The sequence below is a fragment of the Notechis scutatus genome, chromosome 1 (assembly GCF_049901735.1).
Source record: "Notechis scutatus isolate UNSWTSFEM ecotype Mainland chromosome 1, rNotScu1.2, whole genome shotgun sequence".
In the NCBI taxonomy this organism is placed as follows: Eukaryota; Metazoa; Chordata; class Lepidosauria; order Squamata; family Elapidae; genus Notechis; species Notechis scutatus.
Window position 1 is genome coordinate 301,354,905 of NC_142009.1, and position 23,440 is coordinate 301,378,344.

Genomic DNA, 23,440 nt, shown 5'->3' on the forward strand with positions numbered 1-23,440 from the left:
TTTACATCTTCTTGTCCATCAACAGTTAACAGAGGGACATATTGAACCATCCACCAGTCCTTACAACACCCCTGTCTTTGTCATTAAAAAGAAATCTGGCAAATGGCGCTCCTTAATGATCTCAGAGTCATTAATTCCATTCTTCAGCCCATGGGACCACTGCAGTGTGGCCTGCCTAATCCTAATTTGATCCCAGCTGGATTTGATCTCATAATAATAGATTTAAAGGACTGTTTCTTTTCCATACCTCTGGCACAAAAAGATAGGATCATCTTTGCCTTTACAGTACCAGAGCTTAACAACTCTAAACCCACCTCTCGGTATCAATGGAAAGTTCTTCCACAAGGTATGCTAAATTCACCAACTATGTGTCAATTTTTGTCAATGAGGCTCTCTGCGCCTTATCGATCTCAATTTCCTAGTTTTCTTGTATATCATTACATGGATGATATCTTAATTGCTGCCGATGGGCCAAAGGGGACGGTCCAAAAACCTTCCCGATCCTCTTGACCACATTAGCAAAAGCAGGGTTACATATAGCACCTGAAAAATCCAGTCTCACTACCCAATGCAATATTTAGGCCACAAGGTTTTAGCTTCCACAGCATCTCCACATATCCCTTCACTCACACTTCCCCAGCCAACCACGCTGGTCCAATTACAGCAGTGCTTGGGGGTTATTAACTGGGCTCGACCATATCTTGCTCTAACCACACATATGCTATCACCACTCTTTCAAGCACTAGTAGGATTGAAAAATCCAGCAGATAAGGTCTATCTTTCAGATCAGCACCTAGAGGCTTTACAACAAGTAAACACAGCCCTAGCCACCCGATGGGTAAACCGTGCACTCACAGACACACCACCTTCTCTTGCTATCCTTTCCACTCATCAACTACTGACTGCAATAATTGTCCAAATATCAGATGCAAGAAATCTTCATATCTTGGAATGGCTACACCTACCACACACTCCAAAAACATCTATTTTTACTAGAGCAGCGCAAATGGCCTCTCTTATAGAAAAAGGGCGTAAGAGAACCAAAGCCCTGATGGGAATGGATATTTTTACATTGTATATTCCTTTTAAGATCACTCAATGGGAACCTCTTTTTCAGACTTCCACAACCCTGCAGGACGCGTTGGAAGATTGGTGTGGCCAAGTGTCGTGCCACCTTCCCTCTGATTTACGACTGCAGGTGTTGCGGACAGTTCCTTTTGTTTTACAATCACCTTTTGTCCAACAGCCATTGAAGGAAGGCTTCACTGTATTTACTGATGGTTCAAAAATATTGGAGCATGTACATGGTACGAAAATGCTCAATGGCATAAACGTTTAACTACTTCACAAACATCAGCACAACAAGCTGAATTAGCTGCCTTCCTATTGGCGTTGTCTCTTTTTTCACAACAACCTTTAAATGTAATATCTGATAGCATGTATGTTACCCAGATGGTTGCTCATATTTTCGATGCATATATCTCCCCTGTTACCCCTCCTCTCTCATGACACTTTTTTGCAGCTTCAGACCCTGTTGAAAAAACGAGGGAAACCCTTATTTGTAGCCCATATCAGAAGTCATCAGCAATTGCCTGGATTCCTAGCAGAAGGCAATCATATGGCAGACGAGGCTTGTAAAATTATGGCCTCCTCTCCCCTTCTCCAACAGCCTTCACCTGGGAGAGTCATGATTATTTTCATCAAAACAGGAAAGCCCTAGTGCGACAATTTGGAATTACATATCAAGAAGCCACGGCAATAATTCAACAATGTCCAACATGTAGCTTGCAGGCCAAAGGTATCCCTGAAGGCGTTAATCCCAGGGGTACTCAAGCCTGTGATACGTGGCAAATGGATATCACTCATTATCCTCCCTTTGCTCTCTGGAAATACATTCATGTATCAGTAGATACTTATTCAGGGTTTATTATAGCAACATTGCAAAGAGGAGAGGCTACCAAAAATGTTATTAATCACTGTATTCGAACATTCGTAACGTTGGGATGTCCAAAAATTCTCAAAACAGATAATGGTCCTGCTTATGTCAGCTCTCCCTTTGCTGAGTTTTGTCATAAATGGGCCATCACCCATAAGTTTGGTTTACCCTTCAACAGCCAAGGTCAAGCGATTGTGGAGAGATCGAATCAAACTTTGAAACAGGCCCTTGATCGGCACTTGGGGAAAAAAAGGCTCAGGCCCCCGAACCTCCCAACATTGCAAAATATCTTAAATGTTTGTCTTTATACTCTTAACTTTCTCAATCTTACTGGCTCTCCTCCTGCCACGGCGGCTTCCCGCCACTTCACCAAGCCAGTAGTTCCCTCTTCCCGTCCTCTTGTCTATTTCAAACAGCTTCCAGATCCTGCGTGGAAAGGTCCTGCACAGCTCATCACCTGGGGAAAGGGTTACGCTGCTGTCCAACTTCCTGATCGAGTGCTTTGGGTTCCTGCTCGCTGTGTCAGACCTTACCATGGCAAACCTGACTCTGATCCTAATCTTTCTTCTGATATCAATACTTCCTGTCTTTTCTCAATTTAGGGCATCTCCTGATGCTATTTTTGCTTTCCTTGCTGACACTGTTACCTTTGTTTTTAAAGATAATCTCCTTCCTGCATGTAATTATGTTTTCCAACACAACGGTCGTTTCCTTCCTCCTACTTCTGACATAACTGTTCACTATTACTATTCTCCTTGTTTAATCTTTTAACTATACATGTCACTCCGCTTACTATAGGTTCCTATTCTTGCTTGGGGTTTTTCCACAATCACACCTATTTCAATCACACTGTTCTATTGCTTTCCACTCCTTCAGTGGCATCTCCTCCACTATCCTCCGTTTTCCTTACATTGCCCTCTCTAGCTAATTCTGAGCCACCTTTTCCTGGGGACAAACTACGATGGCATCTTCGTTGCTGCTTTCCACCTTGTGATGTCACCACCTGCATATGGCATCATCCATCTTCCTGGGTTCCTGATCGCTACAAACCACCTGTCGCGCAAGACGCCACCTCATCTATGACGACACTCATCGCAAGACTACGGCTCTCATTCGAGCTCGCCATCTTCGGTATCCTGCAGTCATCGGTGACAGCTCCATCTCTAACGCCATGGAATGTTTGCAACGCTCTCCAATAAAGAAGAAGGGCACCTTTTGGCGCTGGTTCCGTAATGACACACTGCTTGCAGAGGACACTCACTATTCTATTACTTCTTTTTCATGCCACCACATTAGTCCTATGGAAAGTTCAACCCAGTGACTTTGGACAATACCAATGTGAAATTACAAAAATGGTCAAGGGGTTCGCCACTTCCTCTCGATTGACTCTTACCTTGTTCCAGCAGCCTGCGTTTCATGCTATTCCACGATTTGGCTATCGTCGCACTCCTCGAAGCATACAATCATCTTCTACAAATGAACATCAACCTCAAACTTATACCTGGACTATCCTTGACTTTCAAGAAAAAAATTTAAATACCACCACTAACTATCGATGGCCATGGTTTCCTCCGCTTTTCATGGATTTTGCTGAAATGGGAACAGGAATCGAAAAATTCGCAGACAAAAAATTGCAAGCTGATACATGGGACAAGCAAGGCTCCTGCTCTCCAGCACCTGCTGACAACTATAGACTATATTTTTGCCCTGCCCACAGTACTGGCACTTCTCGTTCCGCCTGCGGTGGGGTAGTTGACAGATATTGTAAAAATGGAGTTGTGTATCCACAGGTCATATCTGGTGGGAAGCACCTACCAAAAATGACTATATCCATATTACCCGTGCCCAAGCACAGCCTCCCTGCTCTCCATGGCCTTGTTGTGGACAGAGAATGAATCCACTCATAATCACTTTTACTGCACAAGGAAAGACACTTGCAAAAACAATGGATGGTTGGGTTTACTTGGGAGGGCGTCAGTGGGATGGTCAAGGAGATGAAGGGAATGTTTTTACAATTTGCCTCTCGATATCCATGTCCACTTATGATGTTGGTCCCAATCCCAATTTGAAATCAATCTTTCTACAAAAACCCAATATCCAGGTGAATCCATTAGTACAGTTGGTCAATTCTTCTTTCACATTGCTAGCAACTACACTTAATGATTCATCCAAAACTGATCAATGTTGGCTTTGCTTATCTGAATTGCCACCATTCTACGATGCAGTAGCTTCCAATGAACCCATTAGTAATTCCACCAGTGACACACAATGCCGATGGAACACTTCCTCCATCACTATCACTGACATAGTCGGTCGAGGATGTTGCCTAGGACACATCCCTGCCAATTACTCCCAATATTGTCAGAATGTTTCATCTGGGTATCACTGTAATGTATATCTACCAAAAGAAAGATCAAACCTTAACATTGGAGGCTACGGTCCTCTGTACACCACCTCCAATGGCAATATCACGGCTCGCCTCAAGGGCCAATTCTTTATCCCAGGTAATAATTCTGTATGGGCCTGTTCCACTGGAGCCACCGCTTGTGCACATGGTGATGTTCTTATTGCTCAGGGATCCTTTTGCATTCAGGTAAAATTGCTCCCAAAGATCACTTTTTATCCAGGGCCGGAACTTGTTAACGAACTTGAACCTCCACAATTCCCCCTTCGTCAGAAACAAGAAGTCATAACAGCTGTAACACTATCTGTATTGCTGGGTCTTGGAGCCGCAGGTGCAGCCACTGGAGTAGCGGCTCTAGCTGTTGGTCATCAACAGTTAGCAACCCTCAGTTTACAAATAGATGAAGATCTCAAACGCATAGAGACTTCAATTTCTGCTCTCCAAACTTCTCTCTCATCTCTAGCTGAAGTGACCCTTCAGAACAGAAGAGGTCTAGATTTGTTATTTCTAAACAAAGGGGGATTATGTGTAGCAATAAAGGAAGAATGTTGTTTTTATGCTGATCATTCAGGAATTGTCAAAGATTCCATGGCTGAATTACGTAAACGATTGAAGGATAGAGAGAATGAACGACAACAAGGTCAGCCATGGTATCAAGGCATGTTTAATTTTTCTCCCTGGTTAACCACCCTATTGTCTGCCCTAATAGGTCCTCTTGTGCTATTGCTTCTTGCCTGTACTATTGGCCCATGTGTACTAGGACGCTTACTTACCTTTTTGAAAAATATTTTGAATACCCTTGATAATGAAGTTAACAATACTCAAAAATCGGTTAGCTTTCTCACATCTATCATTGCATCAAAAGATCTTGCCAAAAAACCCTTGCTGGAATGGTCCTCTGACCTGGAGTCAGAGGAGGAAATAGACACTACTAACTCCTTTTCTCCCAAAGAAATTTTGTTAACTCTGCCCAGCCACGATTCGGGGATGAGGACTTTTCCTCGTATGAGTTGGTTCTGCAAGGCATCAACAAACCGAAGGGTTTGTTGCCACCTTATGGGACTACTCGGGAGGAGAAAGGACTCTACCTAGAATCATGAGCACAAAAATAAAGAAAAGGAGGAATTGTGGCTATTCTGCCTTAGCTATTTTGCCATAGAACAAATCTTGCCCAGCACGTACGCCACTCAGGGCAAATTCCATTGAAACTGACAGGATTAACTACAAAAGTCTGTGTCAGCTAGAAACTGTGTATTTGGTATTAGGACATGTCTACCTGAAAACTATCAGTCATGTAGTTTGCTCCTTGTGTCACGTATCTTGGTTTTAATGATTAACTCTGTAACTTCTTTGTTTCCTGCAATCACCCTGCACCCCGTCTTTGGAATCAGCACAATAAAGGGGACAGCGCAAAGCAATCGGGGCCGCCGGGACCATTCCATCTGCCCCAGGCGCGATGTGTTTCCTCACCTAAAGAAACTATTTGTTTTGTGTCTTTTTCTTTGTGCCTTGGCACTCACCCTCGCGAGGGTCCCGCTAAATTATTTCTTGAAAGGAATTCAGCAACAGACTGGAGAATTGAATCAACGGACCGGTCGCTCGACGCGACAGGGATGCTGACTTCATTTTCCAGCAGGACTCGGCACCTGCCCACACTGCCAAAAGCACCCAAACCTGGTTCAATGACCATGGGATTACTGTGCTTGATTGGCCAGCAAACTTGCCTGACCTGAACCCCATAGAGAATCTATGGGGCATTGCCAAGAGAAAGATGAGAGACATGAGACCGAACAATGCAGAAGAGCTGAAGGCCGCTATTGAAGCATCCTGGTCTTCCATAACACCTCAGCAGTGCCACAGGCTTCCACGCCGCATTGAGGCAGTAATTGCTGCAAAAGGGGCCCAAACCAAGTACTGAGTACATATGCATGCTTATACTTTTCAGAGGTCCGATATTGTTCTATGTACAATCCTTGTTTTATTGATTGCATGTGATATTCTAATTTTCTGAGATTGTGGATTTGGGTTTTCATGAGCTATAAGCCATAATCATCGCAATTATGACAAATCACGGCTCGAACTATCTTGCTTTGCATGCAATGAGTCTATCTCATATGTGAACTTTTGCACGATATTCTAATTTTTTGAGTTTCACCTGTATTCTTCCACTGGAGATTAGATAGGCCCCCACTCTTCTGGTCATTTAAAACATGGTTCTGTGCCCTTGTGTAGAGAGCTCTAAGGAGGAACAGTCATGGGGTTGGTTTAATGCCATGAGAGCCGTCCCTTTGTCTTTGTCAACCAATTTTTAACAGGGTGAATTATAATGTTTTGAAAATTTTTAACTCAAATTTAATACTTTAACATTTTAAGTTTTTATATATTGTTTTATATTTCGATGTTTTATTGTACACTATCCAGAGTCCCTCTTTGAGGGAGATAGACAGTTTAGAAATGTGAAGTATAAATAAATAAAATTGTGTGTGTGTGTGTGTATTTCAACAGAGGGGGAAAATCAATCTAGTTTACAAATGGGATACCTTTTTGAGGGAATTAATTTTAATACATTCAATTAAAATTAAATTTTAATGCTCTTTTTTCCATGTGGCCTCTGGCCAGTGCATATATAATTTAATCAAACGCATACATACCTTTGGAGGAAAATTAGGCAGGATTAGTTTCAGTGAGAAGCAGGGAATAATTCAGAAAGTCGAGAAGCTGAGAGCATAAGCTCACAAAGCAGGGAAGGTAAGTAGCATACAGAATTTTTGTGCCCAATTGAATCCTCTGAAAATGGCGTGCTGAGTGGCCAGGTGGGTTTTTTCCTCCTGACAAACAGCTGATTTTTCCACTAAAGCTGGTTCTTTGGCAGCATGCTCCCCAGATTCAAATGGTAACAACTAGGAATGATCCAGAATGACCCTTAAATGACCATCTCCTTTTACCTGGGAAGAGGAATCTCAATAGTTGCAACTCTTGGTAGGAGCAGCCAGAGGATTGCGTCTCCATCTTTTCCCTTTTGGCTGTTTTTTTTTTTTTTAAGTGCGCTTCTATTTTGGCTCCATGCTTTAAAAGTTTTCTTTTTCTTTTTGACTTTTATCTTTAATTGTTAATTGACTGGCTAAATGTTGATTAATTCTAACCCTTAGCTGGATTTTAATATGAATTTTTACTGCTTTATTTTGGAGTTGTGAATCACTTTCACTATATGAAAGTCGATGGTGAACAGATTCTTCCCTGGATAGTGAAAGTGGTCTGATTTGATTTGCATTTACACTGCATTTTTATTAGAAGGGTTTTGTATTCTATTAATGTTTAAAAACTCTCTTATTTCTTTTAACCTCTGATGGGAACTTTCCTTTTTTTTCTATTCACTTGTTATTGTCTCAATTATTTTTGCAGTCATTCTGTTATGGTACATCTACTTCTCCAGTCTATGAGAGGAACTGTTTATGTTTTGTTTTGAAAGCTCAGCTACAAGAGAATTTTGGGCTATATTTGAAATGTAAACAATAATAAATTAAGGGTTTTGAATATTATAGGGCAGTGTGGTGGCTCAACGATTAAGATGCTGGACTTGTTGGGCTGAAAAGCCAGTTTACAAATATGCATGCATGGTTTTTCCTGCATTTTTCCTGCCTGTTTTATAAGCTTCTCACTGATCTTACATTTTTTAAATATGTCCTCAATATGTCAAAGAAATTATGTCAAATTATATTTTTGTATAATCTGCACTTTTTTTTTAAAACAAAAATACATTGTCCTTTAGGAAACAGAAAGCCTCCTTATGGAAATGAAGAGGATCCGGTTGTTTAAAGCAGGGGTTGCCAACCTTTTGGACCTCAGGGACCACCAAATTCATAATTTTAAATCCCGTGGACCAGAGACTCCAAAAAAAATCTGCAGGAAAATTCCCCACCCTGTTTTCCTACCGATCGATCATTCTTTATTTGGGAGCGCAGGATACTGTCTCCAGCTCCATTTTGGGGGGGGGGAGAGAGAGAGAGAGAGAGGGAGGGAGGGAGGGAGAGAGAGAGAGAGACAGACAGACAGACAGACAGACAGACACTATTGGCTTCATACAAGAAAAGCAGCAGAAGCAGCGGAAGTCTTTCTTCCTCTGCCCCAAACTCTGCCAGAAATGAGTCTTTATGAAACAGGATGCCTTGCAGGGTACCAAAGTCTCATTTCTGGTAGAGTTTGGCGGAGAGAAAGACTTTTGCTGCTTTTCTTGCATGCAGCCAAAAGCAGAAAAAAGAAAGAAGTGGAAAGAAGCAGCCCAGTGACCAGGCCAGGCGTGTGGGGCGAGTGGGACAAGGTCCCTCCCTCCGCCCTTTCCCCCCTCCCTCACTACCTCATGTTCTTCACAATGCAAGCGATGCAAGCCTTGTGTTCCCGTGGGCCATGTGGGTGGCACAGCCTTGTGTTCCCGCGCAGCCTGGATTAATCGTTTTGGGGGTTGCTCTGGGGGTGACATTTCTCTGCGGACCACCAAAATTTTCTGGTGGACCACCAGTGGTCCATGGACCACCAGTTGGCGACCACTGGTTTAAAGGATCCAATGCTTCTTAGGCTATCAAAAGTCATAAGAAAAACATGACTGCACCCCCCCTGCCCCAAGGGAAAACTGTCATAAATAGAGAAAGGTCAAGTGTGGACTGTCTACTGATTTCAAAAGCAATTGTATTTTTCAACTGGTGCTGAAATATTCTTTAATTTTATTCAGACTGCAATGGGTGACAGCTTTACTGGCCTCCTAGCACAAATCACTTCTATCCTGTTGCCTTAATTAGGTCTTCCCATTAGTCCCATAGTTACCATGTCACATGCTCAAACTATAACAGATCAACCAAATTACACAGAAGTAAATACATAAAGTAGTCTTTGACTAGCTTTTCTTTTAATGAGACCCCTCATAAATCCTGAGGTGGTATATCAATGGGTTTTTAAATTGTACATATGTTATTACAAGTGCAGAAAAAAATAAATCATTGAGCATATTACTCTGTTCATTTTCCTTCATTACACTTTCCTGCATGCGTGATACAGAATAGTTTCAAAAAACACTATGAAACTTAATACTCAAATCTGAGCAGATGATAAGCATTAATTATTCATATATTGGACATTTACAGAGAATTATCTGAGTGAAACTCAAATAGCTGAACAGGAGAATGACCAGAAGTCTATGGAGAAACATAACTGATACTGCGTGTCACATATTTCCACTTCTGTAAAGTGCAGGTAGCCCTTGCCTTATGCCGATTCACTTAATGGCGGTTTAACATTGTAACAGACTCAGAAAATTGTCTTAACAACTACAGTCATGTGATCCCAATTTGGGTTGGTTGGCATCCTGCTCACGTTTATGATAACTGCAACATTTTGCGGTAACATTATTGTGACTTGTGACTTTCCAGCAGGTTTTCAACAAGCGAAGTCAGGATTCCCTTAACGGCTATGTAATTCACTTAATCTCTCTGGTAAAAATGGTTGTAAAATCAGCACATGATGACTCGCTTTATGGCTGCACTGAGTTAAAGCACAATTGGGACTGGAATTTCCATAAGTCAAGAACTCCTTGTACATTAATACTGCAATTTTTCCACAACTTTATTCAAAAGACCTATTATGTTCAAACAGGCTTCTCACGGATACTGCACTAGAAATGCAAATTTACTTGTGGCATTTCTTTTGCAATGCTCTAGCTTGTATAAATCTCCTTCCTGTGCACCTGGAAGGGACTTCTGTATCCAATCCATGCAGAGACATCTAAATACTTTTGATTTACATAATCTATTTTGAAATATAGGTTCATGTGTGAAGCAATAACAGGTTTTCAAACTTGAAGTTATTCTCTGAAACCCTAGAAAGCTGCTATCGATTAGTTTGCAAGACCAAACAATAATCTGAATGTAATGAGCAGCTTCATATAGATATTGCTACATAAAGTAACCACTCCTAATACAGTTATCTTCTACTTGGTTGAAGAGATCAATCAAGTTAGGAGCCAGTTCTTTGTAAAATAGTACATCACTGATAATGTCAATCATAACTTACAAAAGGAGGAATATCTCTAACATGGTGACTAGTGTTATCACACATGCATCAAAAACAAGTTTTTTTCCTGAAATAATTCATAGCCATCTGCAACTTAAAAGATACACAAACACACAAATGTGCGCGCGCGAGCGCACACACACACACAGAAAACACGGAATTAAACCTCATTAAATATAGCTCTGTTCAGTAATTTATTCTGAAAAACATATAGTTAATTGACTAAAATTACATGAAGCTAATAATAATTCCAAAGCAAGATAATTTTAGAAACCTTGCTTGGAAAAGAAGGGCAGGAATGATCAAGAAATATATTTTTCAAGAATTTTTTTTAAAAAATCCATCCAGATTTAAACATTACGGCGTGCTTTTAAAGGAATAAAATAATTATTTACCTTGTGCAAGCATACTGAACTCCAGGAAAAGTGCTATGTGGTACAGTTCCATAGCTTCTTCAGCCTTTGTCATGCTTGTTTTTCCTGCTACAAGAGCCTGGACTTCACTTAGACTCCCTACTGATGGACTGCTGTGCAAAATAGAGAGGTCTACCAAATCTGTATACATACAGTTTAAAATTACCCTCACATATTTTTTTGGTATGATAGATTCATCTAGTATAATCCTTGTTGGAGTCCTTAGAGTTCGATCTGTAATTTCTTCTCCGGTTCGTATCCTCCTCTGTAGCAGATGCCGGAAGAAAGGTGAGCGCGATGAAATAATAGCTTTGTGCGCTCTGAGCTCCTCATCTAAGCAGCTCTGACTTCCGCCATAAGCTTCAACAAGTTCAGAGTCGGATGAAAAACCGAGAACCACGTCATAATAGCACATGTAATCCAACAGCCCTCGCATGTCAACATCTAGAGAATTTGGTGTTCCAAATTCCTCACTAAGCTGCATGAGAATGTCAACGTTCTGAAACCTCGAATCTTCCATCCCCAATTCACCTGTGTATAGATAGTGCAGCAAAGCAGAAAACATGGGCAGGTCGATGCCAGCTGTGTTGATATCCATTATAATCTCTGCACCATATTCTGGTGAGGAAGAAAGGAGGGTCTTAAAAAAGGGGCACCTTGCAGCCAAAATTGCACGATGCACAGGGAAGCAAGTCTCTTGGAAGATTAGATCGACATCTGTGCAGTATTTAAACTCGTACAGTTCAGCCATGTCTTTCTGCAGCGTCTTGGCTTCTGGCCTTGCAAGACTAGCTTGCAGAGAAAGCTCTTTTAAGGCTGATGTTCCTTCATACTCTTCCACTAAAGCATTGACATCCCGGACATCCCAGCCGGAGAGGAGCTCGCGCATCTGCTTGGCGTGGTCAGCAGACCGGTGAGATTTTCGGCGCTTAATAAACTTCTTTTTGAGGGTAGCAAGGCCAGAACTTTTCTTTTTCTTATCTTGAGGTTTCTCGTGGCCATGCTCAAGGCTATAAAGTTTAGATTCACAGCCATAACCTTGATGGGAATAGGACGATGTTCCTGAAAGAAGAAGAAGAAAAAAAGCTGCCTAAAGCCCAGAATTAGGGTGTAAAAAGTGAAATGCATTGATAGGAGTTTTAAACTATTATAAAAAAAAATCTGAAAATGTTCAGAATAGTTTACAATAAACTAGCAAAATGTAGTTATAAAAAAAATTAGTGGAAAAACTATCATTTGACTACCCAGTTCTATCCAAACCAACAAACACATAAGAATCAATATTGGCAGTTTTCAACTGTCAAGACCCCAAACTTTTATTTAGCTTTAATTTGCAGTGCATGGAGATTTTGAGAAATAAAATATTTATTTACCCTACTTCTTTTTCTTTCCACCTCTCTTAAACAAAATAGTGATGGCAGTATTCTAAGAGCTGATTTTAAGTCAAAATGGTTATGTGAAAAGAAAAAAAATATTTTTTTTCCAAAAAAAATAAACAATGTTTCTCTTTTTACAGATATAAAAAAATGGCCTGGATCATTTATCTTTCATCTGGAATATGTAACTGACTGGAAAAATCTCAGTTGCATTCCTGTGGTTTTACTATTTTTGTCTATCCCATGTCTTTCATTCTTCCATTTTTGTGGATTAATCTTGTTTGCTAGTTGGGGGAAGCTAATACACTGACACATCTTGTAAGATTTGCAAGGGAAAACATATTAAAGGACATCTTACACCATTACTAAATTCTGCCCACGTCTGTCATTCTTTTCCAAATCTCGATTATTCTTTCTTTTTATTTGATCTTCTTGAAAGTTTGATATATAATATCTATGGCTGTGCATCTAACATCTTGAAATATTTCTAGCCCTGTGGCAAAACTAAATATTGTTAGTCTTATTTTTATCTAGTCTGATGCATATTTAATTGTATTTATTCTAACTACAGCAATGTCTGATGTAAATTAACACCATACAGTTTGAAGATTTTCCCTCGACTTTTCCTTGTTGACTCCTTTGTAATTTGGCAAATGCATTACAGACCTGGCCAAACATGCACAGAATTTTAATATACTAGCAAAGGCTATAAGCTCTTTTAAAGATTTCTTGCACACTTCCCCTCTCCTAAACCTATAAACTTAACCCATAGAGATTAAGTGTTATACGAGTTTGGGAACACTTTCTCAACATAAATGTTGAATCTTTTTGCTAATCTTGTCATGGAGTTGAGTTAGCTTATACAATTCAAGAGAAAAATGTAAATGAAATTCAACAGCTGGATAGAAAAAATAATAATTAATATATTAAAATAAGGTTTTACTATAAATAAGTACCATATGTTTCGGAGTATAAGATGCTACAAAGTATAAACAACTTTTGGGGAGGAAAACAAGAAAAAAAGTCTGCCTCCCAGCAATTTGCCTCCTTGTAAGCAAACAGCAAACAACCTATTTCAGTTTCAGCACAGCCTAATTAGCACAAGCAGCTAATTGTTGATTGGATCGGCCTCCCAACGATCAGCTGTTTCAGGCTGCAGAGATTGCCATCGCCTATTGCTGCCTCCGCACGCTCCGTTTTCAGCCAGCACATCCCGTTTTCAGCTTCTGCACATCCCATTTTCGGCTCGTTCCGGGCAGCAGGGATCAAAATGGGTGGAAAATGGGGTGCGGAGGCCAAAAACGGGGTGTGCGGAGGCCAAAAATAGGATGTAGAGGCCAAAAGTGGTGTGCGCAGAGGCGGCAATGGCAATCCTACAGCCTGAAACCGCTGATCAGCCAGAGGCCGATCCAACTGCCAATCAGCTGCTTGTTCTAATCAGGCTGTGCTGAAACTGAAACTAAAACAGGCTGTTTGCTGCAAGGAGGCAAATTGCTGGGAGGCAGAGGCCGAAGGGTGGGAGCAGGCGGGTGGGCGGGGCTTCAGCAACATTCACTGTATAAGACGCACAGACATTTCCACCCACTTTTGGGGGTGGAAAAAGTGTGCCTTGTACTCAGAAAAATATGGTATATAAATACACCGCATAAAAACAAATATATTTTACTTTGTAAAATCCTTTTTGGTGTTTAGCTTAGCAAGGCCCATAAGCCTATATATTCCAAACTATCCATTTTGTTAAACGTTTTAAACCCCGATCACAAGTGGTCAGTCTTTAACATGATTAAGACAGATGGTTTTAAAATATTCCAAAGAAAGTGAACAAAGGGATCATAGAACATAACTTATTGCAAGATGCAAGTATTAAAATAATTGAGGTTTCAATGGAACCCGTTAGGGCTTAGAATTAACAAATGCTTAAGATTATTTCCAGCAATCTTGCCATTAGATCTGTTAACTTCACAATGTTACATTATGTTAAAATGTACTTATATCAAGCTTTTTCTGCTAACATAGCGTGAGGAAATAGAATTCTATCTCATTTGGTAAATGTGAAGGTACCCAAATGCATGCTGGGAAAACCTTAGTTTTTTTCTATATCAAGAAGCAATGGGGGAAGGATGCATAAGTTAGAAATAGCTAAATCTTGAACTTACCTAATGGGCAGCTTTTAAAATATTGTTGGCTCAGAAAAACGTAACATTAAAAGTGTTCAGAATTTCAGAGTTAATTTTCGCAAGGCTTTTTAAAATTTCTGTTTGTTGCCACAAAAAGACAAACTGGAGCAGACAGGGTAATATTTAACCATTGGAATTTGTTCATAAGTATCCTTTGCAAGGGATCAGAACTTGCAATACTATGATAGATTTATCACATGAACCGCCTTTGAGTTAGACATAGTACCCAATGATGGCAGACAACATATGGCCTGGACATGCAATGTAAAAATCTTAAATGGAGAAACAGAAACACCTACCTATGAATGTCTGTTGTGCCTGAGAATTTCCCCCTACCCTTGGGGAACACGAATGAGGATAGTTTGAAGCATTAGCACCCATCTTCTTTAGTCACTTGAGCACTCCACTTTCTGGCTCATCAGCGCACAATTCCATAACCCATGATAGAACTTAAGACATAGTTCAAGTAGTAGCTTGTTCCCCATTTCTGAAAAATTGTAAACATAATATTACTATCTTTCCAACTGGTTACATAAATACTGTAAAGATTTAGGTAATCATATACCATTTGTAATGAGTTTTCTTATTGATACAGCTATAAGTGAACACATTTTATCCTAACAATGAAGTTAATGCATAATCTAATCATTTCTGAAAACTAATTTTGCATCAAGACCTATTTGGTCAAATAAAGTACAAGTTTACCTATAAAAAAGTTCATGAGATAGGAAATCCTTATATCTAGAATTTATGAATACATAAAAGATGTTGGTTTAAACGTGCATACTCTACAAACAGTTTAGACAGAAGTGACAGCAATGTAACATACAATAGCTACAGTATGTGACCTTCAAAATGTATGAGCACATTAATAAAGGCAAGCAGAAACAAAACACAAAAAATTAAGAGACAAAACAAAAAGCTTTCAGCAAAGACTGAATGGGTAATACAGCTAAAAGATCATTATATAATGTGCAAATTTGAGTATGGGGCACTTAAATATAATTTACATATATATGGGCAAGCTAACATTCTCTTGCCAGCAATAAAACATCAATTTGTGCGGGGTGCCAAATGTTTCCTGACTATAGAAAAACTTAATTTAAACTCATTAAATTGGACAGATTCTATTAAAACAATTTTTTTAGCACTGATGCTGTTACACGTCATAGTTAATTGGCTATTATTATAAAGAAATTCTAATTAAAGTTTGTGTTAAGCTCCTTTTTGAACCGAAGAAGATATATGTGTATATGTATGTGTATATGTGTGTATATGGATAGATAGCTAGATAGCTAGCGATAGAATATTTAGCTATAGGTTCCCAACCATAGACTGACAATATGCTATGTTTTTTTTTTTAAATCTAAAAGTCCTCAAATCAAGGAAGATACCATGCATTTGTGTAGTTAAGTCACAATGAGGACTACAATATTCCCTACAATATGGGGAAATTCCACTGCAAGACGTTCAGCCCTCTCCATTGTTTCTGAAGATTGTGGTTTTGCTTTCATCATTATATAGTATTGTTCGGGAATTGAAAAATGAAATAAACGCTATCTTTAGGATAAATGCACATAATTGCACTATACAATGCATGATTGGATATTCCCAAAATAAAATCAAAATTGAAACATGATTTTTCTTAAAAGAAGATAAGGTCAGTTCCTCAAGTATCTCAATTTGAAAGAGTTCCTACCACTTCTAACTTTCAATTTTAGGAAGTTCCAAAAAACTGACAATAATGTGATGCATTTGGGCTTACATTCAACAAAAGCTACCTGTGCAAACAGTCACTTTTGAAAATAAAAGTTTCCTCTCAACACCAAAATTTTCATATAATTTTCCACTGCCATTTCAAAAAGATTAAACAATAAGGTACACTGCAAAAATGCTTACTATATAGCCAAGTATTTTATACTTTCTTTTTTCAACCATAGGCATTCTCTCAAAGTACTAAACTACAGAGGAATTTTTAATATGTGCTATAGTAATATGAGTCAAAAGGGGAAAAAAATTCTACTCCCTAAATTAAGAGCACAGCAGAGAAGCTTCCAGTGATATTAAACTGATATCCCGATTAATAGGAGAGATTACAGCCCAAAAGGCAGCTGGATGCTGGATGTGGACCACCAAAAATCTCTCTGGAGAATGGGCGTTGGTATATTTACCTGAGAATGCCCTTTCTATACATGCTGCGAGAGAGTTCAGGAATGGGTAAGACTCCTCCCTCTGATGTCATCAAGCTGAGTCTGCCAAAATATAAAAAGCCAGCCCCTGCTGCTGGCCCCAGCTTTTTCGGCAAAAAAACTTGACAGATGTAGCATGTTTCTGGAAAATAAAACAGTGAGAACCCTCCCCAATCAAGACCAGTCGAATACAAAGGTGGGGCTGGACTCTCTCGCAGCATGTTTAGAAAGTGCGTTCTAGGGTAAATATACCAATGCCCATTCTCCTCCATACTGCTACAAGAGTCCAGGAATGAGACATATCAAAGCCTGCATGTCCAAGGGAGGGTCATCATCTGGTCCGCTCAGTCCAACACTGGAAGAACCTTCTGAAGCATCCTTCTGCCAAATGCCGCTTCTGCAGAGGCAAAGGAGTCCAGTAGATAGTGCCAGATAAATGGAGAAGGTGATGCCCAGGTAGCTGCCCTGCAGATTTCCTCAATGGACGCCTGGGTAGCCCAGGCTGCCGAGGTTGCTACACTCCTAGTAGAGTGGGCTGTGAGCTTCTTGGGAACTGGGAGAGACAAAGTCTCGTATGCAGTGGAAATACAAACCCTGATCCATCTGCCCATCTTGGATGGGGAAGCCTTGCTCCCTAAGGTAGCCAGTTGGAAGAACGCGAACATCGATTCTGTCTTGTGAAAGGTAGCAGTACGTTTAACATAGATAAAGAGAGCTCTCCGCACATCCAACATATGCCACTTGTGTTCCAACTCATGTTGAGGCCTAGGGCAGAAATCCGGTAGGAGTATGTCTTGTGCCCTATGGAACCAAGAATTAATCTTTGGAACAAAGGTGGGGTCCAAATGTAATACTACTCTGTTCTCATGAAAGATGCACAAATCTTGTCTCACCAAGAAATCAGCCAACTCTGACACCCTTCTGGCCAACATGATAGCCACCAAGAAGGCCACCTTGAGTGTCAAAAAATAGAGGTCCACTGACCTTAAAGACTGAAATGGGGGTCCCATCAGGGCCTGGAGTACCTTTGGGAGATCCCAAGTGGGATATCTATGAACTACTGGGGCTCCCCTCAAAAATCTGCGTACTGATGGGTGGTGGGAGAGAGAAGTATAATTATCCCATGACAACACTGAGGACAAAGCCGCAACCTGACGGTGGAGAGTGTTTGGTGAGAGCCCTTTATCTAGACCTTCCTGTAGTAGCATCAGCACATCTGGGATTGAAGCAGATGTAGGGTCCTGGGCCACCGCAGAACACCAACTGCAAAAGGCTCTACAGGTAACATCATAGATGCGATTGGTTGATGGCTTATGAGATACCTGGATGGTTTGAATCACCCTATCTGATAAATTAGTCTCTTTCAGAGATTTCCACTCAAGCGCCATACAGCCAACTGGAACCACTGAGGTTCCAGGTAGAGTAAGACCCCTTGGCTGAGGGAAATCCTGCTGTCTGGGATTCTCCACGGTCAAGTTCACCAGGTCAGCGAACCAGGGCCGTCTGGGCCAATGAGGCACCAGAAGTACCAGTTCCGCCTTCTCCTCCAACGTCTTCCGAAGTACGGTTGGAATGATAGGAAGAGGGGGAAAGGCATAGAGGAGACCTGCTCCAAAGTACATTGGTCCAAAGTACCATCTGCTCCAAAGTACATTGGTCCCCTCCACTCCTTGGGTAGGAAACCTGATGAAGAATCTGCCTATCTGTGCATTCTGGGAAGTGGCGAAAAGGTCTACTACAGGGGATCCGAATCTGTTGGGACAGTTCCTGGAAAAGGGATGAGGGCTCCACCCCGAGTGGTCGACCTTGGTCCAACTCAGCTAGTCAGCCTGGGTGTTGTTGACCCCCAAGATGTGGTCTGCTCTGAGGGACAAAAGTTGTCTCTCCACTCACCGCCCCAGACGTTCAGCCTCCTGCATTAAGGATTTGGACTGGGTCCCCCCCTTGTCAGTTGACATGGGCCTTGGCAGCCATGTTATCTGTCATAATCAACACATGGGACCCTGTCACCTTGTCCTGGAAGTGTCTCAAAGCCAGGAAGATGGCCTTGAGTTCTAGCCAATTGATGGGGCAAGACCTGTCTGCCTGGGACCAATGACCCTGAGCTATCTCACTTTGCAGATGAGCTCCCCATAAAGACTGGGATCTGTTGTGATCATGATCCTTTCTGGTTCCTTGGTTCCTGGTCCCTGACGGCCTGGGACTGCCACCACTGGAAAGAATGAAGGATATGTGGAGGAACTCGGACCCTGATGGAAGAGTGGCTGGTTCCCGCCCGTTGAAATGACAGCAGGAACATTGCAGAGTTTGGGCATGGAGATGGGCCCACAGCACAATGCCTATATAGGAAATCATCTTTCCTAGGAGTTGGGACAGGAGAGACAGAGGAACTGTGTACTGCTGTCGAATCCAGTTTATCAAGTCGTTCAGACTCTCTTGGTGATCCAGGGAAAGAAAGATCTCACAGAGGGTCGTGCAGGACATGGGTTGTTAGTAGCAGGTGACTCTTGTTGAAGTTGATGGAAAACCCATGTTCCTGCAGGAGCCACTTTGTGGTCTGAAGGTCGTGTTCGGCTGAGTGGGTTGAAGATGACTGGATCAGGATATCGTTGAGGTAGCATTGGACCCTCACAGGTAGAGTGCAAACGGACACTGCCAATGCTGCCAAGACCTTGGTAAAGCCATTGGGGGCTGACGAGAGGCCAAATGGAAGGGCCTGGTACTGGTACTACCTGTTTTTGTAGCAGAAGCACAGGAACTGGCGATGAAGGGGCCAGATCGGGATATGGAGGTATGCCTCCATGAGGTCTCTGGATGAGAGGTCGCCCTCCTGAACGTTCTCCAGAATAGAGTGGAGGGACTGCATCTTGAAGCGCCTGAAGGAAATGAACTTGTTCAAAGACTTGAGGTCGAGAATTGCTCTCCACCCCCCCCCCCCGAGGCCTTTGGGATCACGAAGAGCCGAGAGTAGAACCCTAGTCTCTGTTGATCCACCGGAACTGCCTGTATGGCCTTTATGTCCACCAGATGTTGAATGGTCGATTCCGTGAGGGCCTCTCTGGACCTGTCTCAAGATATTGGACAGCAAACAAAAAACCTCAGGGGAGAGGAGAGGAATTCGAGTTGAAGACCCGACCTCACAGTCCTCAGAACCCAGGTGTCCAATGTTGACTCCTCCCATCTTGAGGCGAAGAAGGCCAGACAACCTCCAATGGGAGGGGAAGGAAGGCAGTCATTTGGAGCATTGGAACGAATAGCCGCCTCCTCCTCAAAAGGGCTGTTTATTGGAAAACTGCTCTTGTCTGCCCGATCGTTCAGGTTGCTGCTCCTGGCGAGAAGGGAACGCCCTCTGGCCACGAGGAAAATGAGTGTTGGACTCAGGCCAAAAGGAGGAGGGTCGGAAGTATGCAGCCTGACGAAATTCCAACCTCTTTCCTGTTAATAAAAGGATCTTTCTTTTGTCCTTGGTCTCTACCAGGTAAGGTTCCAGGGCTTCCTCAAAAAGACTCTCGCCTGAGCATGGGGCGGAAGCTAGCTTCCATTTGCGATGGGAGTCTGTCTGCCAATTGCACAGCCACAGGAGGCATCTCGCCACCACTGAGAATGCCTTCGCCCTTGAGGCAAATTTTGCCGAGTTTAATGTGCCACCAGCTGTAAACTCTGCTGCAGTGATGATCTTATTCAAGTCTTGGTGAGACCTGGAATCACTGGTTGGCAAACGATCCTGCAGCTGATGCAGCCAATGTAGCAATGACCTTGTAAAGAAGGAAGCTGCGATAGAGGCCCGGACCACCCAAGCTGCAGCCTGATGAGTACGTTTGAGGGTCTGTTCAGACCTCGTCCTCAACTTTGAGCACATCTTCCGGCTCTGTTGGAGTGCCAGATGTGGAAAAAGAGGCAATCACTGGGGCATCTATTGGAGGCACTAGGAGGACATTGGTCAAGGAAGGGACCATATTATAAAAATGCCTGACCTGAGATGAGGGGTGTGGCCCTGAACCTGGAGAGGCGCACTAGTCGTGCACCAGATCTAGGAATAATAGAGGAGATGGAAGCACCTCAGCTTGGGCAATTGGTTTTCAAAATAAGGAATCACTCTGGACAGAAGATTCCACCTGAGGTTCTGATGCCACCCCATCAGGTCCTAATTGAGCAGTGACTAAGGCCTTATGCAGGAGAGGTTTGAACAAGGATGGCCTGGAAACAGCAGCAGAGGTGGACTGCTCAGGCCTCAATCCTTCATCCTCTGACAAATTTGAACCCCTGATCTCGCCTTCCTCCTCCTCTGACATGGAGGAGTGACTATGTTCTGAAAGATTCATAGAGCCCCTGTCTTCATACCCCACCCCCATTCAGAATGAGTGGAAGGAAAACTATGCTCATGGGCCTAGAAAACCCTCTCTGGACAGGAGGGACTACTTGAGAGAAGGCCGGGAACAAACCTTGGCTCCCTCCAGGGGGACAAAAGAGTTGTTGAAAACCCTGAGCAACACCCTGCCTAATGGACACTGAAAGCATGTCCTTAATATTGTCAGGCCTGCTGCCTATGGGAGGATCCACTGGGCGAAGGCCAGCAGCAGCAGGCATAAAACTGGCCTCTGCCCTAGGCGTATGGCCACCTTGGATCAAATAACCCTGAGGACTGGAAGCTCCTGGAACCCAGGCTTCCTGCCAAAAGTTGGGCCCAAGTCTTGAGGGAAAAAAACCCTAATCTGTTCTTTCTGGGGACCACACCTGTGACCTTCTTAGGAGCAAGGCCCTGGCCCTAATCTTGGCTGCAGCCTCCCTTTTTGCAGAATGGCCTCGCTGCCTTCTTTTCTTTAATGGCCTAACCTCGGAGCAATGGGCTTCTTCAAGGACAGGTTGATCAGACTGGGCCAGATCGTTCTCCATGCTGCAAAAGGCTTGACACAAGAGGTGCTGCAAGCTTCCCCTGTAACATGTTGCCCTAATGCATGGGCCAGGTGAGCTGCTTTCCCACCGTGATGCCTGAACCAGCTACACTACTGTGAGGCCTGTTCAAAATGGTCGACTGCCACATGCTCTGGGCCTGGTTTAAAATGGCTGTCCGCCACATGCTCTGGGGCCTGGGTTAGAATGGCCCCTTGTTGAAAAATGCTCTAGAGGCCCAGCAAAGGCACTGTGCGATCGCGGTGGCTTAGAAGACCACAGCTGAGAGGAGCTGGAACTAGCGCTCCGAATATCAGCTGTGGAGAGCCAACTGCTGATCTGGGAGTGCGCTAAGAGGAAATTGCATGGGCGGCTTGGCCAAACGCTCCCAGCAAGTACTCACAAGAGCCCCAGCGCCGAAGCCTCAACCCTGATGAAGAGAGGATCCCCATTCTCCTCAATAGCACAACTCCACCGGAGCATCACTGTGCTGATGTTGTCTTCTGTTTGCTTTCTCTTTCGAATTAATTAGCTGCTGCGTAAGGTAGCAAAACTCCAGAGACACTTGCTCTTGACGCTCAAGGAACTGAGTCAAAAAGCTGGGGGCCAGCAGCAGGGGCTGGCTTTTTATACTTTGGCAGACTCTGCTCGATGACATCAGAGGGAGGAGTCTTACCCATTCCTGGACTCTCATAGCAGCATAGAGGAGAAAGGAGAGATCTTGAGATTACCATATATACTCTGGACAGCTATTTTTTGCTGTGGATAGAGGGCAGCAACATATGTTTTTGCAATTTCTTGGAAAGATAGGAATCACGGGATTTTACTGAGCTCAAAGACGTTAATCTATTCTAGCCTATTATGGACTTAAGATTTAACCAAACTTCACTATTAATTACTTTGGAGTTTACTTTATTTAAAACTATTTGTTAAATATTGAAAATCTTCAAAACTACAAGTTGCTCATATTCACTGGGTGAGTCTTTAATCAAGTAACTAAGAAAATTATGAGTTTAAAATTTTGCAAGAAAAAAATGGGGAGGGGGGATAAATGGCAAAAAGGTGATTATAGTGTTGATTTTAGGAAATGTTAAATGGATTAAGAATTCCAAATTTGGATTTGAGTTAAAGAAGAACTTTGAAGTTAATTAAAAGAATCTTTCCCATGGAAAATGTCATGTTTATATTTAGAAACAACTGATAAGACAACTTTGAAAGCTGAACACTAGAGGGCACTAAAAGGAAATTAATGTATATATGGCTACTTTAAGGGAGTTCTATGATGAATGGACCAAAAAAATGCAATCATAAAGTTACATGTTATTAAAGAATTAAAAAATATTATTAAAGAGGAACAAGTTCCATTGAATCAAACTGAAACTGATTTTAATTGGAATTTAAAATGGTAGCCTATAAGAAATAAATAGAAATAGCAGATTTAGAAATGAAACTGATTTAATACAAATGACGTACAAACATTAAACCAAAAGAGTGATGTGGACACCTTATCTATGTTGGATTTACAAAAAGAACTTGTTGAAGCTTTGTGAGAAGAGACAATCAGAATATGAACAGTGATGTGGATAATTTTCTTCTACTAGAATTACAAATGATCCTTCATAAATGATGCCAATGGTTCTGAGAAAAGAAACAAAGAGTGCATGAGAAAGCAGATGTTGGGGCTTTGTTTGAGGGAACTAAAGATTGTTGGGAGAAAGAAGGAAGAATACAAAATTGGTTTGATCAAGATTAACACAAATGAGTGGCTATTTTGGGAAATGTTTAATGGATTCTTGCTAATTAGAAATGTATGATGATTCACGGATTTTGTTTATTTGAAGAGAGGAAATGGGGGTATGTTTAAATAGGAAGGGAGATATAAACGTAAAGGATTCAAATTGGATTTAGTAAATCATAATTTGCAAATAGTTATGTTCTTATTTCTGACAACATTTAATACAATTTTGTTAATTAAAATGGACAAATCAGTTTTAA

General features: G+C 41.9%; 1 protein-coding gene across 1 annotated transcript in view; it reads right to left on the reverse strand.

Annotated features, from left to right (window-relative positions):
• Positions 1–23,440, reverse strand: part of BTBD7 (BTB domain containing 7) — an 82,075-nt gene that overhangs the window by 47,249 nt on the left and 11,386 nt on the right. Inside the window, exons 2-3 of the mRNA XM_026679218.2 lie at positions 14,666–14,853; positions 10,796–11,875 (exon numbers count right to left, since the gene is read on the reverse strand). Of these exons, the coding sequence (XP_026535003.1) occupies positions 10,796–11,875; positions 14,666–14,747 (1,162 nt within the window). The 5' untranslated portion in view covers positions 14,748–14,853. The remainder of the gene's footprint in view (positions 1–10,795; positions 11,876–14,665; positions 14,854–23,440) is intronic.